Source organism: Channa argus, chromosome 4 (genome assembly GCF_033026475.1).
Source record: "Channa argus isolate prfri chromosome 4, Channa argus male v1.0, whole genome shotgun sequence".
NCBI classification, from domain to species: Eukaryota; Metazoa; Chordata; class Actinopteri; order Anabantiformes; family Channidae; genus Channa; species Channa argus.
In genome coordinates, this window is record NC_090200.1 from 2,291,281 (window position 1) to 2,316,114 (window position 24,834).

The 24,834-nt window shown below is 39.2% G+C and overlaps 1 protein-coding gene across 1 annotated transcript in view; it reads left to right on the top strand.

Annotated features, from left to right (window-relative positions):
* Positions 1 to 2,966: 2,966 nt before the first annotated feature.
* The window catches only part of LOC137125117 (uncharacterized), a 32,181-nt gene continuing 10,313 nt past the window's right edge, over positions 2,967 to 24,834 (top strand). Inside the window, exons 1-11 of the mRNA XM_067500103.1 lie at positions 2,967 to 3,404; positions 4,130 to 5,744; positions 5,871 to 6,134; positions 6,810 to 7,244; positions 7,412 to 7,816; positions 11,815 to 12,258; positions 12,575 to 13,021; positions 13,976 to 14,422; positions 14,735 to 15,181; positions 19,852 to 20,295; positions 21,305 to 21,751. Coding sequence (XP_067356204.1) covers positions 3,014 to 3,404; positions 4,130 to 5,744; positions 5,871 to 6,134; positions 6,810 to 7,244; positions 7,412 to 7,816; positions 11,815 to 12,258; positions 12,575 to 13,021; positions 13,976 to 14,422; positions 14,735 to 15,181; positions 19,852 to 20,295; positions 21,305 to 21,751 — 5,786 coding nt within the window. The 5' untranslated portion in view covers positions 2,967 to 3,013. The remainder of the gene's footprint in view (positions 3,405 to 4,129; positions 5,745 to 5,870; positions 6,135 to 6,809; positions 7,245 to 7,411; positions 7,817 to 11,814; positions 12,259 to 12,574; positions 13,022 to 13,975; positions 14,423 to 14,734; positions 15,182 to 19,851; positions 20,296 to 21,304; positions 21,752 to 24,834) is intronic.

Here is a 24,834-nt window from a genome sequence, read left to right on the forward strand (position 1 = left end):
TTTGGTGTGTGACTCTGTATCTTTGACAATAGTGAGCATTAAACCTTGGTCTAAAAACCAGAGCTGCTCTTTCGCTTTTTCTGTTGAGATAATCTGTGTGATTTTGGTGAAGTTGAATGATGTAAATACAGCCACACCTGCATAAATTTCCATTCATTCATCTACTGTTCTAGAATGCTGCATAATAGACCTCTATTAGCCTGAAACAGTGGTTTAGAGGGTCCTGGCTTAGATGGAACTGCTTAAATTGGACCAGGTGTGTTTTTTTTTTTTTGTTTGTTTTTTGTTTGTTTTTTTGCATTTAAAAAGCTTATACAATTTCTAAACATTTTTTAATTTTAATCCCAGGTCCCGGCTATATGCCGAAGTGTCTCTGGGCAAGACACTGAGCCCCTAACAGCCTATTCCCCTCCCCAGCTGTGCAGTGCCGATCCCAAAAGCCCGGTAGAAATTGGGGAGGGTTGCGTCAGGAAAGGCATCCGGCGTAAAAACGGTGCCAAATCAACATGCGGACAATGATCCGCTGTGGTGACCCTGAACTTATGAGATAAGCTGAAAGGAACAAAAAATGACAAAAAACCCCTAGAATATTGTTTGATAAATGTTGATCAGAAAATAACTTAAATTTTGGTTTAAAATTATTTTCTATATAATTTGGCAGCGCTTTTAAAATCTGTGGGCTAAATAATATACGGCATACTACCTGCTATTGTCATGATGTTAATTAATACATTTGTTTATTTATTTTTAATTAATTATACAACTTAATTATTAATAAATAAGATTCATGTACTGAATCTTTGTGCCCCCTTAATTTCTGGCCCAACTTGTGACGAGGCCACGCACGTTTCATAAATCAGCATATTTTTATAATTGATTACGTCGACATGTTGCACTATCCCTACTCTTTTACTGCATCCACTATTCCCTCTCCCTTTCCACTAATAATCCCAATCAGCAGTCTGCATGAACCAGTCGGCCAATAGCTGTCAAACTTTAAATCTGGTCCCCTCTGGGCTGTTAGCTGTCATTTCAGTGTTGGGTCGAAGTAAACCTCCTCCACAGCTTACATATTCTCCATCCACATCTTGAGCCTCTTCTTTACCACCAATACCACCAGTGTCTAGTCTACTTCAGAGGTTGTTCGTGTTCCATTCATAATCTTACATCACTTTTCAAAGCAGCGTAATCAGGATGGAATGTAATTACCAAAGACTCTAATCACTAAAGACTCCTTTCACTTCTCTTGTACACATCGTGGCAGTAAACCACCTAACAATAGTTTTATTAGTGTGATTGCTGACACTCTTGTTGTTTCCAGTATTTAATTTTATTATTATTATTATTCAGATTCAGATTCACTAACGTGATGAAACTTTGTGGACAGCTGCTCCATGATGAAATGCTTTACATGTTACAGTGTTGCCTATATTGCTCCGCTGGGCGAACTGCAAATGATTTTTATTTTTATTGTTCGAGTGTTGTCGCTTCTACAATGTTCAGATCTGCAGATTTGGCAATGGCTGCAGCAGCTGGCTTTCAGCAATCACACACATTTTCTGTAGGAAATGCCCATTCTAGTTGCATTTAAATTTTTTCATTGTTACAGATATCAGTAAAAAGTGGTGTCTTACTTGATGCACTAACAAGTGCAGAGATACCTGCATGTAGCGCCTGTTAATGTTAAAACCCCAGTTAATTTTTATATATGTTTTCCCCCTTGTTGATTAATTAATCAAAACAACAGGAATTATTTTAACGACTCTTAATCCCTAATTTCAGGATCATGTTTTCAGCCAAAAAATTTTGAATGCTGGATAGCTTCTAAATTTCACACCAGGGATCAATAAAGTGTGATAATAATTGTGTATTTTGTTTTATTAATCTTATTATGAATAGTAACTATAGTTATCAATGAATGTAGTGGAGTAAAGGTAAAATGTTTGCCTATGAAGTGTAGTAAAATTAAAGTGCTAAATAGGAAATACTCAAGTAGAATTACACCAAAGTAAATAAAGTTACTTTCTATCACCGCAACACAATGCTGGTTATACACAGAATTGTGATCAGGATGACAGAAATGCATGTCAGAACATCTAAAGCCAACCTAATGCTCAGAGTCAGACTGTAAAAAAAAAAAGTAGAATATTAAAAATAATCTCTAATTACACACATACATACACACACACAAACTCCCCACTCACTCCTACTTGGGGACGGTCTTATTCCTTCCTTCAAGCTTTGATCCTTTATCAGAGGCCTGGGAGCTTAAGGGTCCTGTGCAGTATCTTAGCTGTTCCTAGGATTGAACACTTCTGGACAGACATCTCATATGTTGTTCCTGGAATCTGCTGGAACCACTCTCCCAGTTTGGGGATCACAGCCCCCAGTGTTCCTATTACCACGAGTAGCACTTGTGCCTTCACCTTCCACGTCAAGGATCTTAGCTTGGTCATTCTCAACCATATATATTCCTTCTGCCCCTTTCACCTCTCTCTCTTCTTCCTTTTTCAGCCTCTCCTCTCTTCATTAAATTCATTTGACTGCTGTGATTTAGAGAAAAAGATTAATATTTTGTCTGAATGTCCTCTGGTTTCCTCTTCTGAGATTGTACTATGCTCAAGTTGGCTTTAATACCAGCTTTTTTACTCACATTAGTTGCATTGAGAGAAGTCTGACTGTCTCTGTGATGATTTATTAGTGATCACTTATGTTAAACTATTATTACAACACTGATTAATAAAACATCATGTGTAACATATGAAAAGTGGAAAACAAGAGACTCATTTAGTGAATAAACAGAGAATAAACAATGGCCAAATCCTTTAGACACTGGGATGTTTTGCAGCAGTTTTATATCCAGCTGATGCAAAGATGCAGGTTTTTAGATTTTTACATAACTGATCACACATCACAGGCATTATAGTTACTTTAGTTATCATTTTACATTGTATCTTATTCTTCAGATGAGTTAAGCTGGAGGTGTTTGCAGAACATACAGAGGTGAGGACACATGGCTTGTACATCCCAGTCTGCTTTGGATTACATCAAGAGGGCCAGACTTCACCTAGTGAGAGAATTACAGAATCTCTCAGTGATCGTGGAAAATCTGTACCAGCAAAGAGTTCTCAGTGATGAAGAGGTCAGTAAAATACAGGCAGAGGTATATGACTATAATAAGACCAGGAGAATACTGGACTCAGTCATGAAAAATGGGGAAGAAGCCTGCTATAAGTTCCTCAGGATTATTGACATGATGAGGAAGAGGGCAATTGGGAGGCCATCTCTCCTCCCTGACCAAAAAACTTTCATTTCAACTGAGACCAAGAAATTTGACCTTCACCACTGGATCAGCTGCTTTTCTTTTAAGGAAGAGACAAAGATGGAAACAAACTACTTACAAGGTATTTGGAAGCAGAATCCTGATTCATAACATCTTATACTTATTATTTTTTACAAAGTACATTTAAGTGGGTTTCGCATTTGTACAGATGATTAAAAGATGTCCCTCTTCAAAACTTACTGTACCCCACTCAGTACAGTGCATTTGTGTTGGTTTTATAGTTAAGAGAAAATGAAAACACTTCAGGTGGCACATAACGATGACTTTAGAATATTTTTACGGCTCTGAGTATGTATTGTAGCTAGTGTCTAACAATGTTCCTACTTTCTATGCAATGCACAGGAATTTTATGTATCAAATGATTGAGCCTTTGAAAAGTGGAAAACATTGGAAGAAATGCTGCTATATAATAACTGACATTATGAAACAGGGACAAACTCACAACTGTTAATTTCACAAGTTTGCATACAGAGCAGTACAATTGTCAGATAGTTTAACCTCTGATCAGCTCAGAACTATAAATCAAATCAAGTCCTTATTGTGAAGTTTACGAGCAGACTGGATTTATAAAACTTAGCTGTAGGTTGTACGTTTACTGCTGTTTAAACACATAGGACAATGTCTGAATGTCAAGCTTATCCCCCATTTCATCTTGATTGGGATGAGATCTGTTTTTTTGGACCAATTACAAACCACCTTTATGTATGGAGACTTCATCATATTTTGCATTGCTGGTTTTAGGTGGCATTTTAACATTTTTTTTGGTATTTATGTATTTTATTTCAGGTTCAAAGCAGAGTTACAGATATCAGGACTATCTGAAGTCAAAAGCTCTAAAAATATCACGTGACTTTTGGATGGCCAGCAAGAATCTGTTTGAAGAAAACAAGCCTGATCTGTCGTACACTTCCCTTGTGTTAGACACACAAAAGAACATTTCTCCATCTAAAATAAAGATTTTAAAGAGCAAGAAAAGCAGGATGAGTCGCCCTAAAAAGTTGAAGACCTATGTCCCTGAGGACAAACCAGAAATTTCCCCCAGTGACCTTCTGAAAACAGATAAAAACATACTGTTGGTTGGTAAACCTGGAATTGGAAAGACAGCACTTTCTCTTGAAATGTTCAAAGTCTGGGCAGAAAGAGACAACGAGGAGCTAGATTACATGTTTTACTTTGACATGAGACAAATGTCTGAAACCCCAAAGAACTTGGAGGATCTTCTTTTTAATGTGTTTAGTGAACCAGGTGAAGGCAAAGAAGAGGTCTTACAGGATATAAAGAACAATGTCACAATCATTTTTGATGGAGTCACAGATCTCTCTTCATCAGTGGTGAAGAAGCTTGTGGACAAAGACCTGCTACCTGATGCAAAGATCATCATAACGTGCAGACCAGAGGATGAAGAAGACTTCTTTCATTGGGACTTTCTCAGAGTGGAAGTGAAAGGCTTCAGTGAAAAGACCATCAAAACATATTTATCTGCAACGCTGGGTGAAGAACAGAAGAAAGTTTCGAGCAACCTGGAGTTGTTGACTCTTTGCCACGTCCCGATGTACGCGCTGATGGTGGCTGCCTGTTTTTCATCCCAACAGTCTGCACAGCCATGTACTGTCACTGAAATATACATTAACATTGTTCGTTTAAGCCTTCAGATGAACAGCAACAGATCAAAAACCAAAGACCTAAACTCCTTCATCACTAACAAGAGTGAGGAAATACTGTCTTTGGCTCAGGTTGCTTTTCTTGCAACTGAAGGAAAAACTGTGAATCTGACTAAACTGCCTTGTGAAGACATTTGTGTCCTTTCCTTCCTAAAAAGTCTTGTTGTCAAAGTTGCACATACTGAGACAATAACCAGATATGCTTTTCTCCACTACACAATTCAGGAGTTTTTTGCTGCAGTGTGGCTCTTGAAGAATCCTGATAAAATCAAGGAGGTTTTTCAGCAGTGTCTCACTGAGGACAAGAAACACATGAAACATTTGATCCCCTTCATGTGTCGATTGTTGAATGAGAAGAGCCCAACTTTAATGAAGTGTCTGATTCCAGCTCAGGAGCTCAAGACTACATCCAACTGGTTCTTCAAGGAAGCGATAAACACGTTTTTCTCTTGTCTGTGTGAGGAAGAGGACACTGAGGACAGTGGCCCTGATGTTGACATATTGTTCCTATGCCAGTGTTTGTACGAGTCCCAGTGTCCTGAAGCATGTATCTACTTTCTGGAGAAACTGGAATACCACCTGGATCTCAGTGAAAAGACTCTAGATCTTTACCCCTGCTGTGCTGTGTCCTATGTGATCACACAGTCCAAGGAGAAGAAAATACGGCTGAACCTCGAGGACGTAAAAGTCTCAGATAAAGGAATGAGTGGACTATTTGGATGCCTTCAAAATGTCCAATGGTATGCGGAGCAGAATGTAAAATATTTCTTCATCTTAACATCATTTAAAAGCTGTGGCACCTTGTTGATTCCTTATTGTAATGTTCAGAATGCTGTAGTCGTCTCCCATTTGTCTCCCATTTGTAGGTGTGACCCTCTGCCACGGCAGCTTTGGAAGATTTTCCTTCTCAGTGAAGAGCAGATGGATCACATGAGCTTACTCAGACTTGATGGAAACCAGTTGCACCTTCCAGTTGTGGGTAGAAGGCAGCTGTTTGAAAGAGCTGTTAAAGTAATGAAGAAGATTACTACTAAGGTTAACGTCTGTCTCTACTGGGACAGGGAAGCTCCTGACTACCAAGATCTGTGTGAGTCCCTCTTAGAGGCTTTGCCGAACATCAGCTCACTCAGGTATGTAACTTCTTGTTTACTGCTTATTCCACATATTTTAAGTTTTATTGTTTTGTAAAAACATAATTGTTTGGTTTTTTAATCATCACTTTACAAAAATGTGCGAAAAACACGTTGAATTAAGTGTGAATAAGAAAAATACTTTACCTGGGTCATGCATTCACACACCACATGCAAAAATTTGACCTATCAGATTTTTTTTACATTTTCAATTTAGTTTTAGAAAAGGAAAAATGAAAGAACAAGCCATAAACAAATTTACATCAAATCTCTTCAAATACTTTAAGGTTCACAGCATAATGCATTTGCACTTTCCCTCCTTCCCACAGTCACCAAATAGCTCATTACTGAACATTGTTATGGCCCAACTCAAAGCTTCTGGCTCAGTCTCAGTTTTCTATAACCTCTTTTCATCATTTGATAATTAACTCTCTTTCGGATTAAAAGCGAATGGGAGAAGGAGCTGCAGTTAACCTTATCAGAAGACCCTTAGTTAAGGTGAACTCATCCTATTGAGGTACTAGAAGGTACTGCATAAAAAAATCACAAATACGTCACAAAAGTCAAAGAATGTGAAACAACAAAAGCCACACAGCTAAAATCTGACTCATATCCAGCTGTGCTGCTGTTATACGAAACACACTGTTCAATATGAATTTGTTTACTGTCACACAGGTTCAGGATGACCTACAGAGATCCAGGAGTAAAGGACCAGGAACAACACCATGGGACAGTGGAGATGGAGAAAAAGAAACTATCAATGGATTTATGTCGGAAAGCAGCACTTCAAAGAGTAGAAAGTTTTCATAGTGTGGTGGATAAGCTCATCTCGTTGTTTTCTTTTAACAGTAGCTTACATACCATCCTCCTTGATTTGTACGAGCATTTCAAGAGTGAAGGATGTTCAAGTGTCCTTCCATCATTACAGTCAGTTTTCCAGTCAGGTCCTAGAGTCTGGTCCATAAACCTCTCAGAGAGAAAGACCTCCATCCTCCTGGAAGTGCTGAAACTACAACCAGAGAAGAAACCAGTGGAGCTGACAGGATGGTCAGATGAAGAGAGTGAAGTGAGGAGTTTCCTACAGTGTCTGCCTTATATCTCACAGCTCAGGTAAATGATTGTCCTTCATATCAGTTCCGATTTTATTTAAACCATATTCAGTGTTTTTGTTGATATTTAAACATAATTTAAGCAGAATGCATTCGACAAACCAGTCTGGATAAAAGCTTTAGTTTTTCTTGAATAAAATCATGTTTTGGTAATCCTTGTGTTTTCAGTTTCATGCCTCAACCATCAGATCCTTCAGAAGAAACAAGGTTCTTTGCGAATCTGTTCTGTGCAGCAACAGAGAGAGAACAGCAGACAGGAGAGAAGATAGTGGAGCTGTTATCATCAGTCTGCACATATCAAACATCTTCTCTGAAATCCAAATGGTGTGACTTCCTCATTGATCTGTACTCAGAGACTAAAACAGGTCTGAGAGTTCTTCCATCATTACTGTCAGTTTTCCAGTCAGCTCCTAGAGTCTGGTCCATAAACCTCTCAGAGAGAAAGACCTCCATCCTCCTGGAAGTGCTGAAACTACAACCAGAGAAGAAACCAGTGAATCTTACAGGATGGTCAGATGAAGAGAGTGAAGTGAGGAGTTTCCTACAGTGTCTGCCTTATATCTCACAGCTCAGGTAAATGATTGTAGTGAACATTTGTGGAGCGGTGTTCTCACATCGACACCACCTCACTGTTAGTTTGAAAGTTTAAAATGTGTTCAGCTGATGTGTCCACATAAACATCACATCATGGAGTGTAGTTTTAATGGTTTTTACTCAGTGATGCTTTTGACCACACGTATATAGATTAAGATTCATCATTAACATGAGCAATTTGGAATCTGTCTGACAGATAAGATTTAAACCAATGCAACGTGGTTCCTTTAATCCCAAATCCATGTTCCAGTCTCTGTAATACAATGTTGTGGTCAATGGTGTCAAACGGGGCACCAAGGTCTAGTAGGACGAGTACAGACCCAAGTCCATTATCTTACGCCAAGAAAACGTCATTGGTGACTTACCAGTGCTGTTTCTGTATTATGATGAACTCTAAATCCTGACTGAAAGTCTTCATACAAATCATTCCTGTAAAAGGTGTTCACATAATTGTTTTGCAACTACTTTTTCAAGGATTTTAGAAATAAACAAAAGATTGGATATTGGACTGTAATTGGCTAAAACACCTGGCTCAAGAAGCAGTTTTTTGTAAGCAGAGGTTTGAATACAGCAACTTTATAGGTCTTTGTACATAACCAGTTGGTACATAACCAGTTTCTAAAGATAGCTTGATCCCTCTTAGACTGTATTTTACCCATAGATCTTGCTGAGCAAACTTTAACTATTGCTTCTTGTCAAAAGAAAAGCATTGAGCATTTTTCTGAAATTGTTTGTTTTTTGGCACAGATTGGTGAACCTCTGCCCACCTTTCCATTCTTTACATTATGACCCTGTTTCCTGGCTGCATTTTCTCTGCAGTAGACTGCAGGCAGGCAGGATTGTTTACCCAATTCAGTCAAACCTGTCCAGGTTTCAGTTAAAGTTAAATGAGCTTAGTCTCTTTCTCCCTCTCTCTCTCTCTCTCCCCCCTAAGAACCACGCTTCATCTTTTACTCATCCATGCACTGCCTAAACTGCTGAGAGTCCTACATCACGCACACTCCATAAATAATAGTGTTTTCTTTCTTGGTTTGACTGTTTGTTAGAAACCAATTCTTACAATTGGCATTTAATTGTCATTTCCCCTGCTTTGTTACAAGATTTGAGTCAGTTTGTGACAGTGTACAACATTTATCACATTTCTTAAAAGAAACATGCTACAAGAGTTATTTTAATGTGAAGAGATGTGGTGGAAGTCTCCTGTGACAGACTCAAACAGTACTGGTACAGGGTGGGTCGTTAAAAAGCTTAGAGGTCTTCACATATGAAGAGCAGGAAGCACAAAATGTGGGACCACAGAGCAGCAGATTGAAGAAGCACTTCTTTTTTGTAACATTTCGTCTGTGTCCTGATGACACAGACCAACAATTCACCGCCCACTCGTGCTATGTGAAGCTTAAACAGTCTTTGCAGTTCAGCTAACAGGCTGTAAACATTGTGGGGACCAGTGTCCTGGAGGACAGAGTGAATCAGTTAACTGGGAAGATGGAACATCTTAATCAGAAATAGTGAACTGTCAAATATAAGATCACAGTAAGTAGTTAGTTCTGAGTCCTTCAATTAGTCCACAATGATCTTACAGTGTCCTTTTAACTGTTCCCTTTATTGGGTTGTTAGTAACTACACATCTAGTTATCTGCACTACATTAACTTAAACTAAGCTACATTAACTAATTCAGTGCATGTTTGAGTTTTCTGAATTTTAAAAAATTAAATTTCACAGGAAATGGAAATGCTACAGGAGAATGTAATGTAGTCTTATCAAGTTGTTCTACTTGAGTGTGGAAGATGAGAACTTGCTGTAATTAACAGATGATAGAACAGGAAAAAAAAGCATTTATTGTGAAGTTTGTTTACAGATTCAGTTAGTTATTGGTGTTCACAAGTTTTGTTGAACTAAAAGAGAAAGACCTGCATTAACTACAATTGCCTGGAGTGGTCTTTCACACGTAACACCTTGCATCAGGAGATTGCCTGGGTCAATAGTGGAAAAACTCGGCTTGATTTCAGTGAGGGGCCAGCACATACGATCACAATTAGGGTGAGGGGGGACCCAAGCGAGGAGATTGTGAGAGGGACTGAACTAACAAAAGCATTTATTGGTAAGAATTCAATGACAGACAGAAATCGCTCCTAACAGGAGGGTACAAAGAAAAAGGCTCATGACAGGTAAAAGTCTAACACAAACTATCAACTTGACTGAACACTAGGGAAGTTTACTTAAAGAAAACAAGACGCCAAACAGACTTAATGTCGACAACAGGAGGGATACATAGTAACCAATCCAAACACTACAAAAAGGCTCAGGAATAAAATGAGACAAAGATGATAAACAAACCAAAATTAATACACAAGCCAAGGCTAAGGAAACTAATCAACAGAAGCACAACAAACCTCAGACCAAAAGTTGCTGGAAGACAGAGTCCAATACACAGGAGTCAGGATTGCTAGGATTATGTAGACCATGAGTTCAGATCATAGGCTGTAAAAGAGAAGATGATGGTCTGGCAGGGGACTGTGGGGAAGGCTGGACCTAAATAGTGAGGGGAACAGGTGCAAACAATAAAGAAAGATAACGAAAGGTAAAGCTAAAGAACAGGACTAGGAGCAGGAAGTGGGGAAAAAGGGGCTACAAAATAAAAGTCCAAAGAGAAAAAGTGTAAGTGGGGAGTCCCGACTTAAAACAATTAGGCTGTGAGAAACTGTGTTTTGTTAACAGCACTTAGGCAGATCCAGCCTAAGACTCCAAAGCCTAAGTAAAAGATGAAGACAGAAAAAACTAATGAGGTAGATCGGTGTCAGAATGTAGCCTCCAACTATAAATGTTTCACACAGAGTAGCTAACCTAAAGCCACTGTTTACATTTTAAGCTAGTGCTAACACGAGACTGGAATCCGTCCTCTCTGCTCTGGAATTGTCATCTTCTGTCAGGAAGATGCCATGTTGCCATCACAACAGTTAATATCAGTGATCCCCTAAAGTTTCTGTGTGAGCTTTCAGTTTGAAACATTGCACCCTGCACCACATTTTTATTTTTAAAGTGTAGTGAAACCTGGCATTTTAGGCCACCACTGCTTTATGCTCCACCACACGCTACACAGCCCTTCAGGTCGCTGTCACCAAATTACAATGAATAAGAAGTTAATAATAATCAAGCAGTAATGATTTTACTTCTCTGGTTATCATCAGGGCGAAACTCGCTGAAAACACTTGTCGAAGTGAGAATCTCTGCACTGCTGCCATAACTGATCAATGAGTCTGTGTGACAGGAGGCTTCACCACATTTTCTACATCAAGAAAAATGATGTTTCTGTGTATTTCTGTTAACATGTCTAAAAAATGCTCCAGACTGTTAACAGCAACATCAGCTCTATGCCAAATGGCTAATGAGAAGCTACATGACATAAAGAAAGAGTCAATAATGCCTGACACAAAGAGTATGAAGCTTGACAGAGGAAACATTCGTAGTTTTAACAGGCACTGGGGAGATAATGCAGACGTGAAAGGGAAACTTTATTTATGAATGATTCAAAACACTGGCAGACAAGAGAAACTTGGGTGGTAATTCTACTTTTCAGCAATGAGTAACTGCAGGCAGTGTTATGTACGAAATGGATCAATAATCAAGTCAAACGAGATGTGTGATCATGAGAAATATGGGAGTGAAAACAAAGGATTATGGGTGGAGCTGATGTTGATTGTGAGTGTGTGAGCCAGACATACTGTTACTGAGACGAATGTTTGAAATTAAATTACACGTCACATTGAAGTGAAGGTAAAGCTTTGGGAATTAACCTGTTTTTGTCAGATGAACCTTCATATTTAATTTTATAATATGCTCATTAGCAGATATTTGTTGGCTTGTAGAAAAAACACAAACCAATTGTACGTTTGTAGAACGGTGGGCCTTTGACTTTTTTTTTTTTTTTTTTTTTTTTTTTTTTGACATAACGGCAAATGTCTTTTTCTCGTTCCAGTGTTCGTCGCTGGTTTAGACTTTCAGATCAACCCAGGTTATTTGTGAATCTGCTCTGTGCAGCAGCAGAGAGAGAACATCAGACAGGAGAGAAGATACTGGAGCTGTTATCATCAGTCTGCACATATCAAACATTCCCTTTGGATGACAGACACATGAATGATGATGTTATAAAATATCAGTGTGTTTTCCTGTTGGATCTGTTCTTCCATGTGAAGGACTGTGAGACTAAAACAGGTCTGAGAGTTCTTCCATCATTACTGTCAGTTTTCCAGTCAGCTCCTACAGTCTGGTTCATAGACCTCTCAGAGAGAAAGACCTCCATCCTCCTGGAAGTGCTGAAACTACAACTACAGAAGAAACCAGTGAAGCTGACAGGATGGTCAGATGAAGAGAGTGAAGTGAGGAGTTTCCTACAGTGTCTCCCTTATATCTCACAGCTCAGGTAAATGGAACATGATTTAACTCTACAGTGAGTTATGCAAATGTTTTATGTTGCAGAAGTTCTAACATCATCTTACTAATGAAATGATTTGTAAGATTAGTAGAGTAATTTACTTAATTGGTAGTTTGATATTTTGTGTTTATGTATGATAAGTTTATAAAATAGGAGTCAAATTTAAACATCCCAACAGTTTCTAACCTAAAGTAGTTAATGTTAACTTCACCTTGATCAACTGTAGCATTACAATAGGGTGTGCTTGTTTTTTTTAGTAGCGGAGATCAGATATTCACAAAATGTTTCTTTCTCACTGTTCCAGTTTTCATCTTCAATCATCAAATCCTTCAGAAGAAACTAGGATCTTAGTGAATCTGTTCTGTGCAGCAGCAGAGAGAGAACAGCAGACAGGAGAGAAGATACTGGAGCTGTTATCATCAGTCTGCACATATGAACCATTTTTTTTAAATCACTCATACATGAATGATGATGTTATAAAACATCAGTCCGATTTCCTGTTGGATCTGTTCTCCCATGTGAAGGACTGTGAGACTAAAACAGGTCTGAGAGTTCTTCCATCATTACTGTCAGTTTTCCAGTCACTTCCTACAGTCTGGTTCATAAACCTCTCAGAGAGAAAGACCTCCATCTTCCTGGAAGTGCTGAAACTACAACCAGAGAAGAAACCAGTGAAGCTGACAGGAAGATCAGATGAAGAGAGTGAAGTGAGGAGTTTCCTACAGTGTCTGCCTTATATCTCACAGCTCAGGTAAATGGAACATGATTTAACTCTACAGTGAGTTATGCAAATGTTTTATGTTGCAGAAGTTCTAACATCATCTTACTAATGAAATGAGTTGTAAGATTAGTAATTTACTTAATTGTTAGTTTGATATTTTGTATTTGTGTATGATAAGTGTATAAAATAGGAGTCAAATTTAAACATCCCAACAGTTTCTAAACTAAAGTAGTTAATGTCAACTTCACCTTGATCAACTGTAGCATTATAATGGTGTGTGTGTGTGTGTGTGTGTGTGTGTGTGTGTGTGTGTGTGTTCTCAGACTGATGTTATTCCACTAAAGTCTAATATCAAACATACACTGACAGTAACTTCTTCATGAAGATCAGTGACCAAACACACAAAGCAAAGATAGAATGAAATGTGAAGAAGAATAAAAATGGAAGAATTCAGCCCTGCTAATAGAAAAACATGACGTTGAAACACAAATGTAATTCAGAGAATGATGTGAATCCAAAATAATAGTATCTTTAAAACAGTTACTGAAACCAAAGAGAAGTATGTTCAGCTGCCTCTTAGTTTCTAACTATAATGAACTTTACTGACCATGATAAGATTTGTACCAGTGAACAACAAATGAAGAGTTCAGACACCTTCAGTATGAATCATCATCATTTTGTGTCTCTACTCACACATGTAGTTCAACGTGATGGAAGTTTACACATCTGTCTTCTCCAGAGCAGGATGAAGCATTGCATGATGGGAATTGTTGTACAACTACTGGACATGATAATGACTTTTAGATGTTTTGCTTTGTAATATATTCATATATTGTTCATGTCTGGTAAAACTCATCCACCAAGTACAATTACATTTCATTTAATACAGGACATTTACAAGCTAATATCTGTTCATAGTGTGTGTTTGTTTTTTTAGTAGCTGAGATCAGATATTCACAAAATGTTTCTTTCTCACTGTTCCAGATTTGATCTTCAGTCATCAAATTGTTCAGAAACAACCAGGATCTTTGGGAATCTGCTCTGTGCAGCAGCAGAGAGAGAACAGCAGACAGGAGAGAAGATACTGGAGCTGTTATCATCAGTCTGCACATATGAACCATTCTTTTGGAATCACTCATACATGAATGATGGTGATAGAAAACATCAGTCTGATTTCCTGTTGGATCTGTTCTCCCATGTGAAGGACTATGAGACTAAAACAGGTCTGAGAGTTCTTCCATCATTACTGTCAGTTTTCCAGTCAGCTCCTAGAGTCTGGTTCATAAACCTCTCAGAGAGAAAGACCTCCATCCTCCTGGAAGTGCTGAAACTACAACCAGAGAAGAAACCAGTGAAGCTGACAGGATGGTCAGATGAAGAGAGTGAAGTGAGGAGTTTCCTACAGTGTCTGCCTTATATCTCACGGCTCAGGTAAATAGAACATGATTTAACTCTACAGTGAGTTATGCAAATGTTTTATGTTGCAGAAGTTCTAACATCATCTTACTAATGAAATGATTTGTAAGATTAGTTGAGTAATTTACTTAATTGGTAGTTTTATATTTTGTATTTGTGTATGATAAGTTTATAAAATAGTCAAATTTAAACATCCGAACATTTTCTAATCTAAAGTAGTTAATGTCAACTTCTCCTTGATCAACTGTAGCATTACAATAGGGTGTGCTTGTTTTTTTAGTAGCTGAGATCAGATATTCACAAAATGTTTCTTTCTCACTGTTCCAGTTTTGATCTTCAGTCATCAAATTGTTTAGAAGAAACCAGGATCTTTGTGAATCTGTACTGTGCAGCAGCAGAGAGAGAACAGCAGACAGGAGAGAAGATACTGGAGCTGTTATCATCAGTCTGCACATATGAACCATTCTTTTGGAATCACTCATACATGAATGATGGTGATAGAAAACATCAGTGTGATTTCCTGTTGGATCTGTTCTCCCATGTGAAGGACTGTGAGACTAAAACAGGTCTGAGAGTTCTTCCATCATTACTGTCAGTTTTCCAGTCAGCTCCTAGAGTCTGGTTCATAAACCTCTCAGAGAGAAAGACCTCCATCCTCCTGGAAGTGCTGAAACTACAACCAGAGAAGAAACCAGTGGAGCTGACAGGATGGTCAGATGAAGAGAGTGAAGTGAGGAGTTTCCTACAGTTTCTGCCTTATATCTCACAGCTCAGGTAAATGATTGTAGTGAACATTTGTGGAGCTGTGTTCTCACATCGACACCACCTCACTGTTAGTTTGAAAGTTAAAATGTGTTCAGCTGATGTGTCCACATCACATCATGGAGTGTAGTTTTAATGTCCTACATTTCCCAGAGTTCAGTAGGACCTAAAGGCAGCTTTCCTACAGAGAACTGCTCATCTCTCATTAACTGATACATGTTTACTTCACTAAGCTCCCAGTTTGTTCTGAACATTAACTGTTGTTATTGTGAAGCAGCAGAGACGATCGCACAGTGTTGATGATTAGAAGTTCAGTTGTTCCTCAGGAGCAGTGATTAACTGCTGTGTTTGTTTGTTTTTCTACTGTCCTGCAGCTTTGTTCTTGGTTTCTTAAATCTCAGATATGAAGCAGGAGATTTCCTGCATTAAAGAACAGCCACAAATGGCTCTTCCTGCCTAAACACATCAGGGTTTTAGAGTTTGAATAGAAACGTATTAGAAAACGTGTTCTGGTTTGTTTTGAAGACCATTGTGTCAAATGTTTTCAGTATTTGCACCAAATGAGCAAAGTTTGAATCCGATCTGAAAATCTGAATATGCTATTGGCTTATTTGTACTGTTGTGGGCTGCACCATAAATCCTCTCAGGGGGATAAAAGTGTTTTCTTTACCTCAACAATATGCTCACTCCAGAAATTGTTGTCACAAAGTTCCCTCCTGATTTGGTTGTGTCCACCAGAGGACTGGTCCCTGTCCTTGGAAGAACACGTTCAATCCTGTTACATCTTACCCAGGCCTGTTCTGTCTGAGTATAGGGAGCCCTCCAAAACATATTCTGCTGAACTGTTCACCCCAGTGTCACTTCATATATTAAACTAAATCTTTTCTCACACTGAAATTTAGTGAGATAAAGTTTCACCCCAAGTCTTGATTCTTACTGGGGGGTTAAAAAAAAAAACAAATACATGCTGACCCTCAGAGAAAAGGACTAGATGCTATGTCATCATTCTCATGATATGGAGGTTCCCAGTTAGGGATGGGAAAGGATTCTGGGGAAGCACTGTCCCTAAGTAAAGGAAGGCTTTGGATAGTCACTTGGTTTGAGATGGAGTGATCAGTGACACGCATTATTAGTCCACATGCACACGGAATAAGGCAACACCCCCACAGGGTCAGTGGATTAATGGCTATAACAACACCTGTGAAGAGGGACAGGATGAAGGTTTTCCATTTTCAAACCAGCCTGGGCTGGTGTCATCATAGCCACAATTTTTTTTTTTACAGTTCTTGTCACTCTTGTCACAGTCCCTCCAGGTCCTTTGTAACAGACCCATGTGGGCCTCTGTTGTTTGGGATGACGGTGCAACACGAGTCTCCAAACGTGGTGGAGACTCCTCCCTTGTCTGCAAGCAACATGTCAGTTGCCATTCTGTTCTCCCATGTCATCTGCAATGTTGCTGCCAACTGCTCAGCTGTACCTCCAATGGCATCAAGTGTGTGATTGATGAATCTCTGTTGGTTGTAATACAGGTAGTTGCTCCAATCAACATTCTTGTTGGTTGTGCATCACCAGCAAAGGGAGGAATCAAATCCTGCTGCAATCTGGTTACGAGTCTTGTATCCACTTGGGATTGGGAGAGAATGATGGATATTGCACTATGGCATTTTTGGAATAAAATGTCATTGGTGTCCCAGGTCGTCTGTCTGGAGGCTCGAATGCTGATGCAGTCAATCAGAAGAACTTTACTAACATTGTCTGATTCTGCTATAATTCATGAATCATCCTTAAGATTTCTGCAACCGTGGTGAAGAGAATAAATGTGCACAATCTGATATTCAGGTTCCACTCCTTCAGTTTGAGTGGGTGCTGTTACCGTGTGGGATTCTCCATCATTGGGCAGCAGATGTCACCTCTGTCACCTTCCTGTATTCACATTTGTTGGAGTTGTTGGAAGTTGAAGTCTAGTTCAAGCCCAATCATCGCTTCTCCCCCCTCACCGAGCTGAACAATTCAGAGGTCAAATTTGACCATCTGTGGCTTGTAGGTCGTCCTCCACAGTGATCGTCTCCTTGTCGAGTCGGTATGCATGTGGTTGTAGTTCCTTTTACTGTTCCGGTATGGGGATCCTCTTGCAGTGGCTGGTGTGGACCCACGCGACATGTCTCTCTCTCTCTCTCAAAGTTTATCTCTGGACGAATCCATGTCCTTTTTTTGTAGTGTTGCACCTAATGTCTTCATAAAGCTTTCCAGATACGCTTGATAGTGACTGCATGGTTTGCAGTTCAGTCTGTAGATTCAGTTCCTGAATTGAATTTCCTACCAATAGATTGTTTTGTTTATGTTAGTGTGTCACATTTAATAATCGATATTTAATCGACTTAAGGCGACAAGACAAGATCTATAGAGCTGCAACAAGAAAAATGTGCAATTAGTGTTGTGTCTGATGTCGTAAAAGTCCTTTGTCTGTTCGAATAACTTACGAATAACAACAAATGTAGTCAGTCTAAATAATCATTCATTCATAAACATTCATATCAATGGATAGTTTATAGGTTTCAGTAAGAGCTCTCAGCTCACCAGCGTGTGCAGACAAGTTAGAGGGTAGTTTTATCATGAACCTTCTGTAGCAGCTGCAAACTAAGAATCAAAGCCATCATAACTCTTATGTCAGAAATCAGAATTAGTGTGTTTGTGATATCAGGTCTGGAAGTACAGATGGTTTCTATTACCTCAGTGCAGTTATGAGGATCCATCATCCTCTGCAGGCAGCAGAGTAGCAGGGTTCAACATATAGAACATCTTTTCACAGCAATGTTGGACTTTTCAAGCAACATCTCAGAACAGCTAATCAAATGAGGTTGGGATAAAAAAGAAGGCATGTAACTGTCTTTCTGGTCAACAACTAGAGTATTGGGCAACACTTTTTCTTCAGGAGTTCACATTTTTTCATAAAGTGCAAACAACAACAACAAAAATATTAAACACAGCAAACACGAAAACTTCACACAGAGAACAATTTGTCTGAAAAATGTTGTTATGCCAAGAAAAGTCAACGTTTCTTTAGTCATCTGCTTTGGAATATTTTTGAATTGCGGCAAATTCAATTTTGTGACACTGTTTATCTTTGGGGCGATCACATGACCCAGATATGTCACTTTAGTCAAACTGCAGTTTAGAAAGAATCACTTCATGGCCATTGTCAACAAGATGTTTTAACAGTTGCACCATATACATTTTTTCCCTGCTAATCTAAACTGACAAATACAAAATGCAAATTAGCAAATCATCTACGTACTGTAGCAAACACAAAAAATTTGTTGGTACCAGAGAAAGAATGATTTGTAGATTTTTACTTAAGGTGCTGTGTGGCTGCATTCACCTCCTGTTAATTTGAACAAAGCACCACTCAATTGGTTGGTCCCCTATTTTTTTACCAAAAATATGGTAACACACACAAGAGAATTCTCACCTGAAATTATTACAGCTGCTGTTAACAGGGATTACTTATCAGAATGACAATGCTTTGTAAAATTATGCAGGTCCTACCTGGATTCTGTTCCTGAGTGTGTGCGTGTGTGGGTGGAGGTCACCCACCCACTATTGTATTTGTATCGCCTGATCTGGGGTCTGCTCCCCCAACTCTCCCATCCAGTCAGTCTTTTGTATATCTACAATCAGATTGACGAGGCCTCACAGGCTGCTCAGCCTTTAACCACTCAGCTCACAGCTAAGTTCACACAATGAGACAAGGAATGAGTCAATGAAAATGACCCTTAATAAGCTTTTTGCTTCTCATGTCTTTTAAGTCTTGAGATTGATCAACAGTTCTGGTTCCCTACTGGGAAGCAAATACTCAGATGTAGGCAGTTTATGGTTGGTGTCTATCTAACACATCAGTGGGAGACAGGATGTCTTGAGGGAAAACAAATGGTGAGTGTCCACTGATGAAGCACTGATGTATGATTTGACAGAATAGTAGTGAAGGAGAAACTGTGTTGCATTTTTTAAATTTCCCTCAGAATAACAACCTCCAAATTCAGAAAACTGATTGATACAGTTTATACTAGAAAAATATACTTTATATTTAAAATAATAATCAATACATTTATATATGATTTTCTACAAGACTTTATAATTTTTCTGATCAAATATCAGTGATGGATGCTGGATCAAACACTCATTCAGTGGCTCCTGTGACTCTGATACAGAAAGTAAAGTGACTGGAACTTAGTCGAATATTTGAGTGACTTAATTTTTCTGTAGCTTCACTGAAATGAAATTACACGTCACATGGAAGTGAAAGTAGAGCTTTGCAAATCTCCACTATGCTACAACATCAGTGTGTGAAGTTTGATAGTTTTACAGAATAATGGATGTTTAAACTTCTACTCCAGTATTTTGAGCTTTGAAGGAGATGGATTGAGAAAAAAAACTGAGGATTTACCATTGTAGCCTGATGTTTGTGGTTCCTTCAACATTTTAGAAGAATTTTAGTGAGTAAAGTAAAAACTCCATGTATGATTTATCCTGTTATTGTTGAATTTTACACTGATTCATGTTTGATTTCAGTTTCTGCTCATTAGCAGGTATTTGTTGGCTTTTAGAAGAAACATCTGTAAAACCAGTTTTACATGAAATTTGTTGCTGTTATATTGAAACAAGATGTTTACATCTCATTTCAGTGTCAATAACTGGTTTAAAGTCTCAGATCAAACCAGGATCTTTGGGAATCTGCTCTGTGCAGCAGCAGAGAGAGAACAGCAGACAGGAGAGAAGATACTGGAGCTGTTATCATCAGTCTGCACATATCAAACATTCCCTTTGGATGAGAGATACATGAATGATGATCATAAAGAATACCAGTGTGATTTCCTGTTGGATCTGTTCTCCCATGTTAAGGACTGTGAGACTAAAACAGGTCTGAGAGTTCTTCCATCATTACTGTCAGTTTTCCAGTCAGCTCCTAGAGTCTGGTTCATAAACCTCTCAGAGAGAAAGACCTCCATCCTCCTGGAAGTGCTGAAACTACAACCAGAGAAGAAACCAGTGGAGCTGACAGGATGGTCAGATGAAGAGAGTGAAGTGAGGAGTTTCCTACAGTGTCTGCCTTATATCTCACAGCTCAGGTAAATGGAACATGATTTAACTCTACAGTGAGTTATGCAAATGTTTTATGTTGCAGAAGTTCTAACATCATCTTACTAATGAAATGATTTGTAAGATTAGTAATTTACTTAATTGTTAGTTTGATATTTTGTATTTGTGTATGATAAGTTTATAAAATAGGAGTCAAATTTAAACATCCCAACAGTTTCTAATCTAAAGTAGTTAATGTTAACTTCACCTTGATCAACTGTAGCATTATAATGGTGTGTGTGTGTGTGTGTGTGTGTGTGTGTGTGTGTGTGTGTGTGTGTGTGTGTGTGTGTGTGTGTGTGTGTGTGTGTGTGTGTGTGTGTGTGTGTGTGTGTGTGTGTGTGTGTGTGTGTGTGTGTGTGTGTGTGTGTGTTCTCAGACTGATGTTATTCCGATAAAGTCTAATATCAAACTGACAGTAACTTGTCTTCATGAAGATCAGTGACCAAACACACAAAGCAAAGATAGAATGAAATGTGAAGAAGAATAAAAATGGAAGAATTCAGCCCTGCTAATAGAAAAACATGACGTTGAAACACAAATGTAATTCAGAGAATGATGTGAATCCAAAATAATAGTATCTTTAAAACAGTTACTGAAACCAAAGAGAAGTATGTTCAGCTGCCTCTTAGTTTCTAACTATAATGAACTTTACTGACCATGATAAGATTTGTACCAGTGAACAACAAATGAAGAGTTCAGACACCTTCAGTATGAATCATCATCATTTTGTGTCTCTACTCACACATGTAGTTCAACGTGATGGTAGTTTACACATCTGTCTTCTCCAGAGCAGGATGAAGCATTGCATGATGGGAATTGTTGTACAACTACTGGACATGATAATGACTTTTAGATGTTTTGCTTTGTAATATATTCATATATTGTTCATGTCTGGTAAAACTCATCCACCAAGTACAATTACATTTCATTTAATACAGGACATTTACAAGCTAATATCTGTTCATATCTGCTAATATCTGTTTCTCACTTTTCCAGTTTTGATCTTCAGTCATCAAATCGTTCAGAAACAACCAGGATTTTTGTGAATCTGTTCTGTGCAGCAGCAGAGAGAGAACAGCAGACAGGAGAGAAGATACTGGAGCTGTTATCATCAGTCTGCACATATCAAACATTCCCTTTGGAAGGGAGATACATGAGAGATTATGTTATAAAACATCAGTGTGATTTCCTGTTGGATCTGTTCTCCCATGTGAAGGACTATGAGACTAAAACAGGTCTGAGAGTTCTTCCATCATTACTGTCAGTTTTCCAGTCAGCTCCTAGAGTCTGGTTCATAAACCTCTCAGAGAGAAAGACCTCCATCCTCCTGGAAGTGCTGAAACTACAACCAGAGAAGAAACCAGTGAAGCTGACAGGATGGTCAGATGAAGAGAGTGAAGTGAGGAGTTTCCTACAGTGTCTCCCTTATATCTCACAGCTCAGGTAAATGATTGTAGTGAACATTTGTGGAGCTGTGTTCTCACATTGACACCACCTCACTGTTAGTTTGAAAGTTAAAATGTGTTCAGCTGATGTGTCCACATCACATCATGGAGTGTAGTTTTAATGTCCTACATTTCCCAGAGTTCAGTAGGACCTAAAGGCAGCTTTCCTACAGAGAACTGCTCATCTCTCATTAACTGATACATGTTTACTTCACTAAGCTCCCAGTTTGTTCTGAACATTAACTGTTGTTATTGTGAAGCAGCAGAGACGATCGCACAGTGTTGATGATTAGAAGTTCAGTTGTTCCTCAGGAGCAGTGATTAACTGCTGTGTTTGTTTGTTTTTCTACTGTCCTGCAGCTTTGTTCTTGGTTTCTTAAATCTCAGATATGAAGCAGGAGATTTCCTGCATTAAAGAACAGCCACAAATGGCTCTTCCTGCCTAAACACATCAGGGTTTTAGAGTTTGAATAGAAACGTATTAGAAAACGTGTTCTGGTTTGTTTTGAAGACCATTGTGTCAAATGTTTTCAGTATTTGCACCAAATGAGCAAAGTTTGAATCCGATCTGAAAATCTGAATATGCTATTGGCTTATTTGTACTGTTGTGGGCTGCACCATAAATCCTCTCAGGGGGATAAAAGTGTTTTCTTTACCTCAACAATATGCTCACTCCAGAAATTGTTGTCACAAAGTTCCCTCCTGATTTGGTTGTGTCCACCAGAGGACTGGTCCCTGTCCTTGGAAGAACACGTTCAATCCTGTTACATCTTACCCAGGCCTGTTCTGTCTGAGTATAGGGAGCCCTCCAAAACATATTCTGCTGAACTGTTCACCCCAGTGTCACTTCATATATTAAACTAAATCTTTTCTCACACTGAAATTTAGTGAGATAAAGTTTCACCCCAAGTCTTGATTCTTACTGGGGGGTTAAAAAAAAAAACAAATACATGCTGACCCTCAGAGAAAAGGACTAGATGCTATGTCATCATTCTCATGATATGGAGGTTCCCAGTTAGGGATGGGAAAGGATTCTGGGGAAGCACTGTCCCTAAGTAAAGGAAGGCTTTGGATAGTCACTTGGTTTGAGATGGAGTGATCAGTGACACGCATTATTAGTCCACATGCACACGGAATAAGGCAACACCCCCACAGGGTCAGTGCAGTAATGTCTATAACAACACCTGTGAAGAGGGACAGGATGAAGGTTTTCCATTTTCAAACCAGCCTGGGCTGGTGTCATCATAGCCACAATTTTTTTTTTTTACAGTTCTTGTCACTCTTGTCACAGTCCCTCCAGGTCCTTTGTAACAGACCCATGTGGGCCTCTGTTGTTTGGGATGACGGTGCAACACGAGTCTCCAAACGTGGTGCAGACTCCTCCCTTGTCTACAAGCAACATGTCAGTTGCCGTTCAGTTCTCCCATGTCATCTGCAATGTTGCTGCCAACTGCTCAGCTGTACCTCCAATGGCATCAAGTGTGTGATTGATGAATCTCTGTTGGTTGTAATACAGGTAGTTGCTCCAATCAACATTCTTGTTGGTTGTGCATCACCAGCAAAGGGAGGAATCAAATCCTGCTGCAATCTGGTTGCGAGCCTTGTATCCATTTGGGATTCCTGTGTTACTCTAATGTCATCAATATACACTTCTGTGTGACATGATCCCAGAGGTTTCTGGAGTGCTTGTCTCATGCTGTGGTGTGGTGCAGTAGACCAGTGTGCGATGTCTGAGTCACTGCTGGGAGTACGTGTATTTCTTGGACCAGCATGACAAGGGCACACATATCACGCCTTAAAATTAAGTATGAATTGGACCCAGAAATGAGCAGATCACAGAGGACTTGGAAGGCAAACAGTTTATTCAAGTTAAGCGGAGAAGGGGACTCTGGACCGGAGAGGAAGGCGGGGATGGCCAGGAGACGGTAGGGAACTCTGAGGGGAAAAGGAGACAGAGGTGAATGACAAACTATGGCATGGGGAATATATTGGGAGAACCAGATATCTTACTGCGGGTGGAGGTTTGAAGTTGAGCGGAGACCAGGTTGGGCAGGAGACCAGAACAGGAGGAAGGGCTGAACTAAAGGCCGCTGGCAGAAAAACAACCAGGGAGCAAAACAGGCAGACTCGAGCAAAGTACCAACATAAACAGAACACAAGTAGCAAAGAAAAAGTGCAGGGGAGCGAACTCCAACTCAAACCCTGCCTAAAAAGGTAAACACAAAAACGCTTGTTCCAAAAACAAAAGAACCCCAAGTAGGAGGGAAAAAAACAGTAGTTCAATAACTAGTGCTAAAAGAATCAAAACAGATGCTGAAATTAAACAATGAGCAACACAAAGTAGCAACAGAATAATAATTTCTTCAATCGTTGTTAGCGAGCAAACAAAGTAGCAAATTAAACGCTGGCAGTGAGCAAACAAAGTAGCAACAGAGAGATAAGTTATTTGAAAATTAGCAAAGGAATTCTCGAGAGAAAAAACAAAAATAAACTAGAACAAGACCTTATTCTCTTAGGTGCGGATTTTCAGGATCAGAGACAGATTATTCACCGAGGCAGTCAGAAAGACAATCTGGCAGGGAGTGACAGGTGAGCAGAGTATATAAAGGGAGGCAACAGGTGAGCGGCATGAGACTAATTGCAGATCGGCAGGGAGGGGAGAGGAGAGGAAAACAGAGTGAGGAAGTACCAATCACCAAGGCAACAAGACTAAGACTCACAGCCGTGACAACACACTCCTGTCCAGTTAGCTGGCAGAGCTCTAGTTGACCTGACACACATCCAGTACACATTCAGCACGGGATTGATTCCTGCATCAAAAGCATCTCTCTTGCAGCGTCTGCAATAAACTCCATCTTCAATAATCTCCTTGGCAACTTCAGAGCTCTGTGAATGTCCAGGTTTAAGTGGTGGGTAGAGGGTATGTGTCTTTGTGCAGTTCAGTGGTGTGATGCCTACTGACACATTTCCATAGGTCTGATTGAAGCAGACAAACTTAGCTCCCAGCGCAGGCTTGATGTGGCTTAGTGTGGAGACAATGATGGATATTGGACTATGGCATTTTTGGAATAAAATGTCATT